The 18,160-nt window shown below is 37.5% G+C and overlaps 1 protein-coding gene across 2 annotated transcripts; it reads right to left on the reverse strand.

The window, feature by feature from the left end:
• Positions 1–246: 246 nt before the first annotated feature.
• On the reverse strand, positions 247–16,959 carry LOC114722858 (uncharacterized). 2 transcript variants are annotated; one of them, XM_028908978.1, is made up of 18 exons: positions 16,691–16,959; positions 16,446–16,597; positions 16,129–16,247; positions 15,667–15,712; positions 14,550–14,622; positions 14,366–14,423; positions 13,344–13,439; positions 12,187–12,304; positions 11,849–12,115; positions 11,655–11,756; positions 10,730–11,087; positions 10,513–10,626; positions 8,434–9,062; positions 8,133–8,329; positions 7,199–7,421; positions 6,151–6,270; positions 4,304–5,083; positions 247–3,682 (listed from the first exon to the last, which is right to left on the reverse strand). In XM_028908978.1, the coding sequence occupies exons 2-18, from the start codon at positions 16,539–16,541 to the stop codon at positions 623–625; spliced, it is 6,456 nt and encodes a 2,151-aa protein (XP_028764811.1). In that variant the 5' UTR covers positions 16,542–16,597; positions 16,691–16,959; the 3' UTR covers positions 247–622. The 2 variants fall into 2 exon arrangements, with proteins under 2 accessions (XP_028764811.1, XP_028764810.1); XM_028908977.1 differs by having other exon boundaries at positions 16,446–16,600.
• Between the last annotated feature and the right edge of the window lie 1,201 nt (positions 16,960–18,160).

An 18,160-nucleotide genomic window follows, 5' to 3' on the forward strand; every position in this document is an offset into this window, starting at 1 on the left:
TTGATTCACTTGTATGTATCATCTAAAATTGTACTCCAATTCCAAGCTATAGAATATGTCTAACATCCTCAATGATCACAAAGGCATTTTCCCCTTCCAGATGTTTAATCTTATCCCGCTCTTATTTTTATTATCTCAACATAATTACAACAAATGATTATTCGATAATCTAATCAAATCTGAGTTTAAACAGCATACACGGGTTACATCATTAGGGATATCAAACAATGTCTCGGCTCTTCTGAGTAGCCTGTTAAAGAATCTTTCTATTCTATAGCAGTTCAGAGTTCAAGCATCAGCGATCTCCCTCGTGTACCTCCTCCAACTTGGAGGTGAGAGAAACCCAAGACGCAAGAACAGCGAAAGTTACAGAACATGACATACAGCAGCTACACCAATATGGTTAGCCACATATAACACAAGGAGAACAGTGGAGCAATCTAAATTAGCTTAAATTATACATGACATTTGAATCATGGAGAGGATATTGTCTGTGCGACTACGCGTGCTACAAAACTGTGATACTACTGTCTTTAAAATCCTATGTACAGCTTCAAACTCTCCTAAAACAATCCTACTGCATCTTTCAACAATATATACACAAAATCATGAAATTTTGCATTCATGGGTTCCCTACATTGGCCACGAAAGGCACCAATTTCTTCTGGTCCTTTCTCCTACCTAGAGCACAGTTATTAAGTACCCGACCAAGAATCAGGCGAGTATTCTGCAGAGCCATCTCTCTTGGTGAGGTCCCAGACTCGGTTATCCCACCCTGTGTTGGCGCAGAAACTGCTCCAAATCCTGATCCCATCCCATATTGCAAAGGGCCACTGCGGACCTTAAATGAGGTCTGGGAAGCAAGCGACTTTTCGTCAGGTCCACTGATACCATTCTCAAATGACACAGCATCGTGTGAATGAGAACCAGTCAATGAACTGCAACTCTGTAGAAGGGCTTCTAAGACACTTAGTGCTTCCCAACACAACGTGCTTTCCACCAACTGAGATACAATTGCGTACATATGTGGACTTTGCGCAGCATCCATTGGAGTATGCTGAAGGAGAGCTTTGAGCATGAGCAGAATGACCCGTTGATACTCAACTGGCCCCTTTTCCAGTAGTCTCAACAAGTGCCCAAAAGCCAAAGCTGAATGTTTTGGGAACCACTCATTGCACAGTAGTGGGGAAACACACGCCAGGAAATTATCTATGCTCTTGATCTCACCTCGGGAGTAAGCCACAAACACTGTGGCCAATTCATCCAACGATTTTGCTCGGCACCAAATTGCAATATTGGTTGCAACAGAGCATGCTTTTTGATATTGATGTTGGAGAGGTGAAGCTGGACCTATCACTGGATCTTTACTGAGCTGAAGGCAGAGCCAAGGGAGTAATCCAATAATGTGCATCAGGAGTCTTGTCTCAGCATCCCCAAATATAGAGTCACATGAATGCACGGTAATACGTGAAAGGACATCAACGGAAACACTATGACTGACAGTGGACATAAGTCCTTTAAGAACAAGAGGCTGCACTCCTTCAAATGGTGGCAGATGCCCTTCTTGCAGAAGTTCAAAGCCACTTCTGGATTCTGTACGTTGAAATTCTCCCAGATCACTATTATCAAGTTCATCACGAGGCATGCTTGAAAGGAGCACATTTTCTGTTGTTCGCTCACGAAATGATAGCCGGTCAATCACATGAGAGAAAAGCTCAAGAACCTGGCGGTAGACATGCACAAAATCTGTATGCATCATAGCAACACATCCCCAAAATAGCTGAGGATACAGTATCACCTTTTCTGGCTCCATATTCTCCACCATAACTTGCAATGTCATTAGAATTTCCATAATAAATCCCAATACTTGAGGCACTGGGTTTCCTAGACACCTATGAAGGCACCGAAGAAGTGATACACAAGCATCACTTGTTACACTAGGTCGAAGGGCTCGGTAGATCTGGTGGGAACGGCAGGCAAGGTGTCTTGATGTGCACTCCATAGCCCATCTCAAAGCTTCTTCCCCCCAAGTTTCCCGAAGGTCCCCTTGGAAGAAGATAGCATCCACCATGCTCTGAACTAAAGCAGAAAGAAGAGCAGCACTTGGTAGCTCAGTTCTTACAACTGTGGGATCCTCATTCTCCCACATCATGCTTCCCCGCTTTGATTGTACATATTTAATCAAGCTTACAACCTGCTGCTTGTTCTCCCTCTCACTATTTTCCACCTCATACTGTTCCAAGTGACGGCCAGCAAGTGAATATAACAAATTAACAAGCAAATGCTGGCAGTGTTCTAATACTATGTCTTCTGAGCTATCCATAGAAACAAATATGACATGAAAGAGTAGAGGCAAGTATTGCCGGAAGTCTTCATCATTCTCATATGCAATTTCAGCAAGTAGAATCAGAGCTATATCTGCATGTGTCAGGGAATGCTGCTGATGACCCTGCAAGGCCGATTGAAGTTCCTTTGCATTCACACCATGCATGGCACCCCCACCATGCAATCCATCTTCACCTGAGTTTGGTGTGTCAACAAGGTAATCTCCACTGTCCCGTGAAACATGGCGGCTCCTTAAGCTCCCTGCTGAACTTTTGACACCCATCAAGGGTCCAGACATGTTAACCAGCGATGGAAGGAGCTGACCAGATCGCCCTGTATTTACTGGCACGACGTTCAACTCTGGAGGCATTGGACTTAGTGGACCCGAAACACTCCGTCCAGTCATCCCAGCTGTTCTCCAGCTTAAGCTGCCACTTACATTCCTAAGTGGACCATCAAGAGAACCTCTCACAAGCAAAGGGGACATATGTGGCTGGTTATCCACAACAGATGCCATCTGAGCCATGGCAGGACCCTGTGAAAACTCTAACACGAAGTTTGCAGTAGCATCACCCTTACTTGCACTTGGCCCAATTGGCTCAATGCTATCCTCTAGCAGCCGCTGAGATAATTGGAAAACTAGGTGATCTATAGTGCGCTGAGGACATATTCGAGCTAAATATAGACTTACTCGCTTTGCAACAGAGAAATATGTGGCAAATGCACCACTTATTTCAGTTGATGCATTTGAATCACAATCTTCAATGCCTTTTGTGATTAAGAAATCCAGAACAGGACTAATGTTCCTGTTTTTGCTAGCAATGGTACTCCATAATTTCTCAATTTCATCAGGGAACTGGTCTCCATGCCTCCAAGTCACATAGTAAAGACTTTTCAATAGTCTTTCACTCCAGCCTTCCTTGAGTTTCCAGAAGTTAAGGTTCTCTATCCATGGAGCCATGCAAGTTAAGACCTGATGCTGAGCAATTATATCCACTGCATCTAATTGCCTCTGCATGATCTCCTCACAAAGAAGCTGGCTGAGTTCAGGATGATCTTTGGCAAGTTTGCAGGAAAGCTTGTATTGGAATTGTTGGTAGGAGTCAGGAAGGTTACCAACAACAGCAGCACGATAACTTCCTGAGCCCTCAATAACATCATCAGCCCATTCACGAACAGAGAGAGTCTCCAGCATCTGAAGGGCATCATCACGGATCTGTCTTGATGGATCCACCACCTTGTAAAGGATCAGGCTCAAGAGTCTCTGTATCTCACAATTTGGTATCTCTTGGCGCATATATACCTCAGCTAGAACACTGAAGTAGCCATCAGCTATAGCAGAATCGGAGTAATAGCACTGCATGAAAAAAATGAAGTTACATAGGCTTTTATGTTGATGGCATGATGTCACGAGCCAGATTTTCTTACAAAAAAAGAGATATAGATAATACATGGAAGAACTCAGGCCAAAAAAAAAAACAGGTGATGCATAGGAAGAATGATCTGAAAATCAAGCCATCAGCATAAACCTGTAAAGTCCTTAAAAACAACTGTAGGAAAACAGTCGAAGTGCATCATTTTAGCTGAAGCCTGTAAAGTCTCATCTCACACGACTGTAAATTACATTCTTCGGATGCATTTCTGTCCGCTGAATATTTCTTAAATTATAATTTGTTTTTCTTTATCTTCTTCATTTCTTTAATTTTGACTGCACATCCTGGAGAGGGGAGTTTGGACAAGTACTTTATTGTCTCCTCAATTGCTAATGTCTCCATGTAGTCATTTGTACGAATCATGCATCATCATTAAGCGCTCTGACTTTTCCTGATGAACTATTTTTGTCGTACCATACCTCTGAACAGAGTAGTAATTGAAAAATACTCATGCAGTGGCTGTTGAATAGTGATTATACTTTACAGCTTTATAATCTACACCTAGTCAATCAAACAGCACCCGAATGAGAAGCATAACACAGTACCTGATCAATGCAAGCAGGAAAAAGATCCAGATTTGTGAGCAAAAGATTCTTCAAAGCCAATTTCGCCAAAGAAACACGATGATGGCCACCCCTATGCCTATCACGACCAGCAGTTCCACGGCCACCATCTCCCATGTGTTTGGAGTATGAATATGATGGAGTTCGTGGATCAGCAGGTGAGTAACCAAAGGGAGCCCTGGGGGCAGGCTCTATGAACAAACTATTAATCCAAGATATCACACGACCACTCATTTTCCTTGCATTGTCATCAAAGCATGGTCCATATAAAAGTGATGCTATCGCATTCATGGATGCCCACTGGATAGCCTCAACCTGTTCATTCAATTCTTTGTCAAATGATATTTTGTCCACTGAATCTTTTGAGCGGGCATGTTGAGAAGACTTGTATCTATCAACCTCACGTCGATAATCACTAACACTGTCTTGACCCCAGGTGCTGCCTGTATCATCGGACCAGGAGAGTAGAAGATCAAATAGTCTCTTTCTAGTTCTAACGTCAAATTTTTCTGATTTTGAATCAACAAGCTCTGGGGCTAATGATCTTAGAACACAAGCAAGTGCATAGCGGAGGGGCTGCATATCTTGAAAATTCTCCGGAGGGGCTGTTGAGAACAGTCTAGCTGTTTCATCAATGAATTTAAGATAATGGAGACGGAAAATTGGCTTGCGGGCAAGCATGCCTGGCCATATGTTTTCAGCAACAGTACGGTATATGTTTGCAATGTGGATACGGAGTTCTTCACGGCGAGACTTTTGACTCTGCATTTCATAAAATATATCTTATACATGTCAAACCATGATTCAAAATTCTGAGAAGTAATCAAATTAGCAATAAAACCAGTTTTACTTGTTTCACCTCCATTAATTTAATTTGAACCAAGGAACTATAACAATGTTATTGTATTTAAATTTCAAGGTTCTGCAAGTGCTTTTTTTAATTGTTTTTTCCTTTCTCATATATTATCATCATCTCTAACATTCTATCATAAGCTTCATGGACCAGGCTTTTGGATGACAAGAGAATTGGCACCTACTCTGCCTGAAAAAACCCTGCATAACTTGAAATATACCAACTCCAAACCTATCCCATGCTAAAAATAGGAAAGGTTTTCAGGCAGGCACAAAGAATAAAACTCTCACAAATATGGACCAGTTTGAAAACCAATTTAACACTGAAAATGTTTTTCTGGTGATTGTTACTGTCAACCAAAACTGAATGTAAGCAAATACAAAAAACCAATGCATATGGGGGGTTGTCAACGAACAGCTTTTTTTTTTTTTTAAATAAGAATTAGTAAGTGCTAATAGTTTCCTATAACATATTCGAGGCATAAACTGAAAATATTTCATAACTTTAAAAATCCAGTGCTTATTTTTCCTGCGCTAAAAATTTAGTTCTCAGGTCTCAACAGTAAACTGAACTTTCAAAAATAGAACTAGTGTTTTTAGGTCTCAGCTGTAAAATTATATTCAGGAAAAAGTAGAACTGATACATGAATGGAATCTTCAAAAATAGAGATCAAAGCAGATTTACTTTTAAACAGACAATGGGAAGATTAAAAATGATTGGAAAGAACATTAAAAAACCCACTTATAAACTAAAATTTTCTTCAAGTTTCACAAATGAGAGTCAGGTATTTTCCACTTTTACCATTATGCTTACTGGCATTAATTAGAGAATGAAGGGAATACTAGATTTAACATGATTTTTCTTGGCCTCAGATACGTACGAATTATGTAGCTCATTCAAGAAAAAATGGACCTCAATGATGTTGAAAATGTTGTTAAACTAATTAAAATGAATTCTATAACCTCATAAGCAATACCTTCCACTTGGGTTTTCCTTCTGTCTCTGAAGAAACCTCTTCAATAAAAGATGTAAGTTCAGCAAACATGATTTCACATGCTTCCAGGTGCGAGTGGCCAAGAGCCATGGTGGCTGCATGCTAATATCAAAACCTCCTTAGCAAAAAATAGACACCAAAGAGGATGGATAATGAAAACCCACAAAAGAAGAAGAAGAAGAAGAAGATGCCCTTATAACATTAAAAATTTAAAACCGTAGCAAGTCTAATACCCATTAATCCTTCCACTGCCCTTTTAATGTAAAACCTCATATTTTCAGTTAACTATCATTTACCCAAGAAAATAAAAAATCAGTTCCTAACATCATATCAACTATTCAACATATGAGCCCTATTTAACCATGTACATTGCTGGGATCTTGGGATTAGTACCAATTTCATCATCCTGGAGATTTGAATATGAATTCCTTGCCATTGCGAGTAATTATTTTTCATTGTGTAAAATCAATAGCTTTCCCACATAAACAAACATTGTACATAATGCTGTAAGAATTTTCTTCTAGAGTGAAATACAAGCAGTGTTTTCCCGTCATATTTTCCTTTATATAAACAAAGACCCATGCAGCTTCTTGTGGAATAGAATAAATAATAAAACTTCGTAGTAAACATGCACAGATATCACCTATAGTGACACCCTAATTACAACCACAGAAAACATATTAAGGGGGAAATCAGCATAGCAAACTAATAGTCTAGGAAAGTAAAATTGAACTATCCACTTCTTCAATAGAAAATAAGTTACAGGATGAACTCTAGCACGAAAAAAAAAATTCAATTATTGGGGTTTAATTATGAAAGAGAAGGACAGGAAGGAGTTTAAACATGTTAATGGGACTAATCCATTTGTGAATTCCAGCAATCACTATATCAATCAATAATAAATTCCATAAAAGTTAGATGTTAACAGCATGGGAATAAATATTAAACAAATTGTCCTGAAGTATGCCTGCCAGTATTCATGTGAAGATAGGTTTTACAAAATGGACAAAGTTTCTTGAGGAGTACTCACAACATGTGCATCAGATCCAGATTTCAATGAAGGGAAAATAAGATGGCAGAGTTCTTTGGTTACTAAAGTTCCACCAGATTCTCGAGCAGCTGGTGGACATGAACAGACAAACATGGCATACATGAGCCACTGGTCCAGTTTATTATCAGCATCCTGTGATGGATGAGCCTTCCCACCCAACTCAACTGGGGTAATATGAGCAAGGCGTTGCATAACCTCTACCCTGCCAGAGCCAAAGTCATACTACATCATCTTGCAATGTTTATGTGGGAAGTGGATCAGGGTATAGATTAACTGAAGGAAGCAGGATAAGCATTACAAGTTTATCACACACAACACCCCCCCCCCAAAAAAAGAAGAAAATAGTTGGCAAGATAATTACTGGCAAAAATTGTTTTCTTGTCAGATTAAGAGAGTAAACCAAACATAACCATCCATGAAATAGAGAGGAAACATTTACACTAGATCTATCCAAAAATTAACACATTTACCCATCATGTTTCATTACAAGTCATTTTAATGAAAGCTGAATCATGATGCAGGAGCAACTACGGAAACCAAAAGGGTGACTGGATTACTGTCTGCACTATGGCAGCGGACATGCTACTCAGACTGAAGTTGTGTGCGTTGGTTAGCACCTTTGTTTTCAATTTAACTTTTTTCCTCGTGTCCTTTTTCAAGTTAACAGGCTATTTGGGGGCAGGAGATCTGTTAATGATTAGGGATTCTATCACTTATATAAAGCGATTTGACCAATGTAATGGGACTATATCAATCAGCATGATAAAATGACGTTTCTTCCCTTTTCTTGGCAGTTTAAGCAGAAGACCAACCCCCTTTTGCTCTCTTTGCTGATTCTTAAAGTATCTCGTGATACAAAGTATGAAATTCAGGAAAGGAGGCGAAAATTTAGGGAAAAGATGCGTGTACATACTTTGCTTCCTGGACAGAGCTTGGACAAAGCTCGGCAGCATATTTGACAAGCTCACTAAGACACCGAGCCCACCTGTTCTTATCAGGGCTCTCAAATATTATAGATTGAAGTGTCATTTCAGGAGGAATGGCATCAGATTCTCTTCTCAAATCAAAAGGTCGCCCTGAGTCCCAGTAGCAGTTCTGGACAATCTCATCCTGCAGCACCACTAAGATATTTAAAACTGTAACTAAAAAATAAAAAATAAAAAATGCCATAACTAAATTTCAAATAAAATAAAATAAGTAACAAATATTAATACCCCATGTTCTTCTAGAACATCAATAATAAATATTGGTTCAGCTTCATATTTCAGAAGATGATTTGGTTGCTCAATCCTCAGGTCCCTAATATCATTTCTCAAGGCCCGGACACATCGCAATAATTCTAATGCTGTATGCCTGATTTGACTATCAACAGATGCAAGGAAAATTAGACCAACTGCATCAATTTCTGATGCACGAAATTCGATTGCTTCTCCCATTTGTTGGAAGGAAGACTTTCTAAATCTCTCAGCTTCATGCCCCAAAGGTCTTGCATCTTGAGCATCATATTGCATTCTATCATCTATTAGACAGGATCTCCAAAAGCGCATTAGTTCCAGTAGACGTCCTAGTGATGTTTGAATGAGAAGAGGGAACTCATCTGGAAGTCGTAATATAAAGTTGGCCATTCCTTTCATTACTGCAAAACGACGATGGGGTAGGTATTTCACAATACGATTTAGTACTTGTACTGCTTCCTCACGAACACCAGGGTCAATGCTTATGCCATGTTGGGGAATTATTTCAGTGATTTTATCACTTCGTCCAACTTCTTCTATTAGATATGGGATGCACTTTAACACAGAACGGAATAGATACCCTTGTGACCTTTCCTTGGTTACAGCATCTACAAAATATAGAGGACAAAAAGGCATCGATGCGGTCAGAATTTCCATAGAAATATGAAAATTTGAAAATTCTTCCAAGGATCGTCATTATGGCTAGTTTAAAAAATCAGAAATTGGATCATTATACAACAACAAAATCTTTACCCCGCTAAGTGGGGAAATTGGATCATTATACAAATTAAGATAATTGATATAGACGAGAAAATAATTACAGAAAAAAGGAATAGACTAATCACATATATGGATGTTATATTTCAATAGTTCAAATGACAAGTTAAAAAGAAAATACAATAAAAATAGGATAGGCTTTGTACCCTTTAAATGGCTGCATCTAGAAAGTCATGATTTTAACACCAAAAGTGTCAAAAATATTATTTATATTTTGGACCGCTCCTCTTGCTACCATCTTTCCCAAATTTTCTCAATTCTCACATTCCATATCTAAATTTTCTACTTTACGGTCTCCATTTATCTATGCTATGTAGAAGAGTAAGAGAGAGAGAGAATGCTTTCGAAAGCCATGACAAAAGGAGGCTTGTAGTACATATATTTAAGTATAGGTTGTTTAATTTGGGATACACAACCAACTGGGAGCTTCTATAGCATAGCTATATAAAAATATGGATTAACGGATGCTTTTCTAACGCCCTTCCAAGATGGAGCATGTAAATCACATGCAGCAAGTTTTGTAGAAGTAGGTTGTATGACCCTTGATTTAACAGCACTTCCAAGAATAGCAAAAGTGATTCATAACATTAATACCAGAGTAGCTGGAGAAAGGCATTGCTGATGCAATGCCCAGAGTAAAGAGTAGTTTGAGGACCGCAAGAAAAGTTGTCTAAATTCTGCTAGAAAAGACACCAAATGATTGTTAGAAAAGTTGACCAAATAGATCAAATGCCAAGTTCTACTGGAAAAGTCATCAGAGCTCCCCAAGAGGGAAAAGCTATATCCCTGAAACCACACTACTACGAATGCCTATTCTTCTCTCCCTATGTGCTTTGATAGCATGACAAGGGAAGCTCGTGTTGCAAATATTTATACAGAGAAAAAGTTGTTTAGCTCAAGATACAGCTAATATGGGACTTCGACAGTGTTACAAAATACAAAAAAAGGATAAGATAAATACCATTCTCACATTTACATACTAATTTTCCCATGCACATTGATTGGTGTAATGGAAGTGGTTAGGAAGTTAGTTCAAGCAGGTCAAGCTGTTGCAACTAAGGCTAGTTAGGAATCTAACGAACGACTCCTTAAATAACTGTTGTATAATGAAAGGGAGCAGTTGATTCAATTTGTGAATGAAATTCTGGTTCTATCAATCCGTTCTCTCTCACTTCTACTCTTCTTTTCCTTGCCATATACATTTATTATTTAATATATAATAGAACAAATAGAAAATATTGCAGTACATTTGGCTGGCTGCCATATATTCCAAGAAATTACCTATTGTGGTCTTTGAAGATGTCAACAGTGCTTGACTGTATGTTCTATGACATGACCTCAGTATTGACTCAATGGCAGCTTTCACTTTTGGAATGTAGTGGCCAATATCATGACCTGCTAGGTCAAAAAACCGGAGTTTTAGGATTTAGATCTAAACATAACCATGTTCATCAAATCTAGCTGTTCATTATTACCATATGCTAATCACTGGTTTTACCTTTAAAAATATCCAAACCCACGTGCTGACCAGAAGGCAGCATGACAATGGCAAGCAAAGCACGAAGACCAATAACCTTTGCTTCACTAAGGCTGTCTTGTTTGAGCAATTCTAGTATCATGTGATTCATGGCAAAATCAAGATTATGTTCAGCTATAGTTACACAAAACTCAACAAGCTTATCATGCTGGACATCCTGAGTAAGCATCCCTTTCCTTAGAACTGTTAAGAGCTGTGAGGTTACACTGTCTAGGTAATCCCATATACGATTTGTGGCCTGGTTAGCCGCATGGACACTCAAGTAAAATTTTAAAACTCGATGAAGACAATCCAAAGCCATGAAACGGTGATTCTTATCCTGCAAGATCAAAACCAGAGTAATTTAAAAATAATTATCGAAATATTTTACTTGAAAGGAGAAAAGAAAATAAAAACTCCATTAACAAGGGAAAAAGCACTTCTTTTTCCTTCGACAGAGAACACGAATAAAATATTGTGCACACACTGACTGGATTTGTGAAAATCTTACGAACAAAATTTTGAAAAGGAAGTCATCCATGAGCCCCCAAACTTATATTAAAGTAAATGAAACCTTGATCACACCAAATTTCAAGGATAAAAAACTAACTGATACCAGAACGGGGGAAAATCAGAGAGAAAGAAAATAAGAAACGAAGCTCAAATAAAAACTAGAATTTGACAAAAATCACGTAGTTTGTCTTTCTTTTTCCATGCCAGAATATATACGTAAGTAACGGGCACAATTAATGGAGATATCAGCACTTTATTATAAAAACCATGAGAGATGACTGTCTAACTAACTATAGCTCAAATTTTATTCAACTTCCAAAACAATATGCCAGACTGAATAGACTTAATTTATGCCACTGTTAATCCAAACGGGGCATATATGCTTCGTACTTACTCTAAGGAGCTTGTAGAGCTGCTCCATGTGAGCACTTAAGTTCATGTGAAATATTTGAGGATCACCAAGGCAGAGAAGAAGAATCACCAATGGGTAACCAACCTGGATGATTACACAAAAAAAATAAAATAAAACATTCAGTAATCCTGGGATTTTAACGCAGGAAAAAATAACAGGCCTGAAAAGAGAATTACAGCAATATGTTTGCTCTGTTTGTCCATCCAATGTACGAGCTGACTTCTAATACGTCCAACAGCTTCATACCAGAATGTAAGTGCAGGCTCTACACCAGAAGGTGGCCACTGGCTTTTCCCGCCATCTGCAAGGGGTGCTAGGATGTTTGAAAGCATATTACATAAAGCATGGTGAAGTTCACTTTTGCGTTTATGTGGGGCACGGTTTAAAGGGTTTGCTTTTGCCACAAAAGATGCAGATGCATTCAATCCACCCTCTGTTTTAACCTGAGAAAGAGCATATATTCACACCAATATTTATAAAAATTTTGCAGTAAATACTTATATTTTACACATACCCCCAGTTTCAGGTAACGCATTCCATTAATGATACTAAGTGTTTCACTTCTGGCAACATTAGTGTCAATTCGACGCGTATTAAGTTCCATAAAAAACCGCTCAGTCACAGAACTAAACCTGCAAAAACAGCATACAAGTGGATTAAATAACCAAAAAATGTTTTGTTGTTGGGATGAAAAGCAAAGATATCATTGAACTTCATATTTTTAGCCATGTCTTAACTGTAACATAGATCAAATGAATGCATCCAGAAGCGCTCTTACATGCCAAAGATTGATACACATGCAGGCGCACACAAATGCATCTCTTGATTAATTACGCAAAAATTACGAAAGTTCTAACAGTTAAAGAGCAAGCCAAGAATGAACCACTCCAAATCTCAAAACAAACTAAAGTATAAACTTCATTTCTTCTCAATAAATCCATAACTAAATTTAAAGCTCTGAAAATTCTGCTTTCCAGAAACCACCTTGGCTGCTTTGCAACTTTATTAGCAAGAGACTGTTACCAAAGCATCAACAGAAATTAAACTATAGAAAGAGAGAGAACAAGAATGACCCAATTAGCAGCATAACCTTAAAAAAAGTGACTCCCGTAGAAACCCCATTAATTAAGGATTTCATATACTAGGATTTATCTGCTTTAGTAGGAGATTATTTAGGGATGTATTTTGCTGATTTCTTGCTGCCCTATGATTACACTAATATGTTCTGTCATGTACAGTGATATGCACATAAACTAAGAAATCAATCGAAGCTAATAAAGATGCTTGGAGTGGTGACGGGTAGAAGTTCAGAAAATTCCAACTTTATAATGTATTCATTATAACATCAAACTTCTTCTTTGGTAACAATAGATTTAAGCACTGAATAGAAAACCTACCCTATAATGTAAGCATAGACCACCAACGCCTAAGGTCCTAAAGAAGAATAACACAAATTCAGAAATTGCAAAATTAGTCAATTCTTAAATCAACTGAAAACAGCTTCAATTCACCAAACTGAACAAACCTTGTATATTTATACGGACCAACAAATGAATCTGATAAGATCATTCCACTACTAAATACTTCTTAAATCAACCCAAATAATGTTCAACTATTTTTATGTCATAAATAACTGATTTCAAGTGCAGATCAATGATGAAATTGAAATACCTGATGCGTGATAAAGCGCCCAAGAGTTGAGCAACTAGGTCTAGAAGAAGCCCTCTCAGATCAACCAATGAGGGATATTCAACCTGGCTAACAACCCTGCAATAAGAGTTTAGCGAATTTACATGATAAGGCCATATAAGCAGCAAAAGAAAATGTTCCAAGTTTCAATTAGGATTTGTATATAGTGTTTCTGAAACAAAAGCAAAATATACTGTCCTGTTGTACTGGCTTTAGTTAAAGTTTTAAATTGCATATAATGATAAGTTTCAAACCAATTAAAATCAAGGAGACAAGCTGCATCTGGATTACAAATGATATGTTTCAGACTAGTATACAAAGGGAGAACTTCTGAGCAAATTTCATACTCTATTTTTGGTTATTGATTGTGCTTAGTGGAATCATTCTCCTGCTTCTTTCTTTGTCTTATTAAATACTTTATTTCGTGAAACTCATGCACATCAAGGTCAGAAGCATAGATTGGCTACAAACAGATCGATAATCACCTTAAGGCTATAGAGTTTTGGAGATGCTTGAGCGACTCTATAAACCAATAAGCACTATAATGATTGGTAAAACTTTCAGAGTTAATCATTAATGATTATTAAGAGAGTGAACATTAGTTTGAATCTAACAACACGGTCACTAATCACTGGAAAGCAGAAGGGGGTTGGTGAACATCGTTGAAATTGAATTTCAATCAACCATAGCATTCTACTTGAAACAAGTCATACTGTCGCCAGGGTCTGAAAATTAGGACATAATCTGGATTACTGGCAATTATGAGCAAGGATAGAAACCCTCATCTCCAAATTCTCAATTGAACAAAGATACAAGTATTTGACAGTCGATGAAACCAATATTATCTAAAATTGAAAATTTTCGCCAATGGGAATGATTCAATTCCTCTAGGAGTAACAATAATTTTATCAGAAACTAAAGTTGTTACCCACTACCAGAAAGTTACTAGCACTAGGTAATAACATAACTACAGCTGTTCCAGTCCTTGTCCACTGTAACATTACCTGTCAGCATTTATCAGCCAGTCAAAAACAAAATTTTCAAGCCCAGACCACAGCTTCTCTGGAATGAAGGTAATATTATTTGGTTAAAAGAAGAGGGGAAACATGTACTTGACTATAAATTTTCAGAAATTAATGCACAAAAAGAAGAATGAGGCAAAAAAAAAAAAATGATATAGTTACAAACCAGTAAGCCCCTCCTGTGGGCAGCACTCTACAAAGCGGATGCATGCAGAGCAGAAAATGCACTCTACTGCAAGCTGAATTACACAAAAATATATATTATAAATTCAAAATAGGTTACATTCTAAATTAAGGCACATAGACAAGGAACAAAGGATCCAAATCTTCTCATGTACGGGGTTCAAGGACCATATCAAAGTTGAAAATAACCCTTCATTTTCATCATACGCGTATCATCATGCCACAGTGACAAACCCATCACTCACTGCTTGCTTTGTTTTTATTCTTTCTTTTTCCTTCTTTCACATTTATTGTAAACCAACAGGACAAGGAAAAAAATATGCCATGAATTTCTTAAAGAGGCTAATATCAAAAGTTAAAAGCCAATCACTGTCCTCACATCTACTCTGTTGGACCTCTTCCAAAATCAGGTAAGATGTTATATACAAGAGAAAAATGCACAGGCAACAAGGTCCACTTTTCCTCAAAATAACAGATTTTACACTTCATTCAATAAACCAAGAGAATCACAAATGATTTATGGATCCATCATCATGAGGAATTTTGACTAGGTATTATGAGGCATGGCTAAAAGAGGAAAAGCCAGTATGGGGAACAATGAAATTCAATGCGTGTAACACCATTGTCACCCACACCTACTTCTACCACAAAGTAATAAACCACCACCACCCTCTACGGTTCAGTAAATATAAACTCTAAAAAGAGACAAGTTATCGGTAAAAGATCAATTGGTATGAATCCTTTGTCCAAATAATGCAGATTATACCAAATTCAAAGGCTAACTAGGAACTGAAAAAATCAGGGATTCCTCATCCCCCCATCAAAATGGCACCAAAGCTAAGATGTAAGGTTAATGCATGGGACTTTTAAAAGTACAGAGTCTTCTGGTTACTGCAGGACAGACAACTGCCCCTGTTTTATAATTTAGATTTCTGGAAATGCACCTTATATGAATGATTTTTAACATGCAAACCACTCAATATAAGTATGAACCATTTCTAATCTAAGTTATAGATGAAAAATTGTAGGAGCAATCAAGGGAAGAGATGGGGGAAAACAAATGAAGAAGATGAAAGAAAGCAAAAATTCAAAGCACAAACCTTTCTTTGGAATGTAGATGCATCATTTGCACCCTTTGGGGATTCACTACAACAGATAAGAGAGCCAAAAAGTCAATATCTGGGAAGGAAATTCAAAGGAAACACAACAAAAAAATCTGCGAAGTATAAAGGGATTATAGTTGGCTAAAAAGGGCGCAGTATAAGCAGGCAGTGGATACGACATCTTAAATGAAATAAGGGGAGCAAACTAGCTCAGTAAGCTCAGTACAGTAGGAAACCACTAATGTGAGAAATTAGATTTCGAAGTGAACAAGGTTAAGTAATAAAGCTGAAGTCTCCCAACAGTTGGGAGATAGAAGCACATCTAGTTTAAGCTCACTAAGTCAGATTGTATCAGGTAACCTGACCAACAAATAGCAAAATAAGGCCTTCGACTTTTGCTTGGGAAGGACGTTATTGGCAGCAGCGGAGATAGAATAGGGAGGAAAGGTAATGAGTCACCTGTCTCTCCATCTCAATAATGCTTCCAGTAATGGTACAGGTGTATGTCGAGCAACCATAGCCAAAGAATCCAGTACTTGCTCATAAGCCGGGTCAGACGGCCGTAGGTACTGTCCATCCTGGAATCAACCAAAAAATAACAATAAATGAACAAAAAAGCAAACGAGGAACGACGAAATGCATGAGAAAACATCAGTTTGAAAAGCAGATTTGCCTGGCGAGCAGTAGCAGGCAATGCACCCATTAAAGGGAATAAAGGACGAGAATTGATTTAAGCTCAAAAAAGGTCAAATTTTGGAAACTGCAATGAAGAGCACCTGAGCTTGAGCGGTTTCAATACGCCGCCGAGCAAGTGGAAGGAACCGCTGGAGTAGGGCATCCACTATCAACTTCGCAGCACTCCCCGCCTTCATTGAATTTTCAAGAGATTTCCTACCAATCCCACTTTAGAGAACCCGCCTTGCATTCACTTCTAAAATTAAGAAGAGAAATAACAACAGAATCAAGTTCACAGTCGTAGGAGGAAAAGAATGAATTGCGGGGCAAATGAGAAAACGGGTACCTGAGATTCTAGAACGGCATTGCCCTTGCTAGCAGAACTGCTGTGGAAACCCCAAAAGTAGAATTTTTTTTTTTTTTTTAATTGACTTGTCTCCGGAGTTGAGAGAGTTCACATGGATCTGACCTCGACACAGAGACCACCTTCAATTCTCCGGTGATGATCGCGGGGGTACTACGCTGGCATTAAATTAAATTAATAGCAAAACATTGATTTTCCTGAAAAGTGTGTTCTTTTGATTCTAATTAATTTTTTTCCCTGCAGGTCTGGCCATAGCTGGAACCCAATTTATCAACCCCAGTGTTAGGTCGTCCCTCGGCGTGACGAAATGATCCTTGCACTTATTCACCAAAAGAAAGGAAAGGGAAAAGAAAAAAGAAAGTGATCGCGGCCTTTGGCAATGAAGTTTTATCCGTGCCACCGTAAGTATTTACTGGGGGAATAACGCGAGCAAGCAATTTCCCCTGAGCGAGTGCACGGAGATTGTGAGAAAAATAGAGCACGTAACTCAATTTACGCAATAGTTGGCAAAAAAAAAAAACTCAATTTACGCAATAACATGACAGCGATGTTGGGATTTAAATATAATGTTATATGAATAATTATTCATCGGCATAATTTTGGCAAGTAGGGAAAAAAATCCATGCTTTAACCAAAAAGAAAAAGAGAACAGGTTATTACCGTCGTATCCTGAATTCAGTGGTCAAGCTGGATTCTATGTCACCAACTTTTAATTTGAACAGTTGTTTTATTAAAGATTAAGGGACAATCGGCGTCATGTCTGGAGAACAGCCTGTAGTTTTCCTCGTAAATCTATTTTACATAATACTACTTCCGGTTCTAATTATAAGAGCCAGTTGACTAATTTGAGGAAATTAAGGAAATAAGTTGAGTTAGTTATTTGTCCTAAATAGGTATTGTCTTTTCTAAAATATCCTTGCTAATCAAGTGTATTGACTAGAACTATCATTGTTAGAAGGGCTACTTTGAAAAAAAAATGTATAAATATGAGAGACAAAATAGATTGGGGTCTTATATTTAGAACCAAAATAAAAGTCAAACAGGGTCTTATATTAAGGACCGGAGATAGTATATATATATATATGTTATCAATTATCAAATATATATTAATTATAAATAAATATATAAACATCAAATCTATTACTCCCCATGTCCCATTTATAAGCTTCAAAATCTAGAAAAAAATGTGATCTATTTTATAAGCTTCAAGTTAGATTTGTCTTGATATTTAATATATTTTTTCAATATTGTCTTTATTTACTTCTCTATTATCACTTATCTCCGTACATTTTTTAAAAATCTTTTTTCTCATTTATTATAAAGGCATATTTAGTAATAAAAGTCTATTTCTAACCTATTTATTATTTTTAATTAATTTTAACTAATTATTTATTATCTATAAATTAATTATTTAAAACGTATAATAAGAACCGAATGGTTTACTATTTATAG

The sequence above is a fragment of the Neltuma alba genome, unplaced genomic scaffold (assembly GCF_004799145.2).
Source record: "Neltuma alba isolate B1F8T4 unplaced genomic scaffold, ASM479914v2 tig00012116_pilon, whole genome shotgun sequence".
Classification (NCBI taxonomy): domain Eukaryota; kingdom Viridiplantae; phylum Streptophyta; class Magnoliopsida; order Fabales; family Fabaceae; genus Neltuma; species Neltuma alba.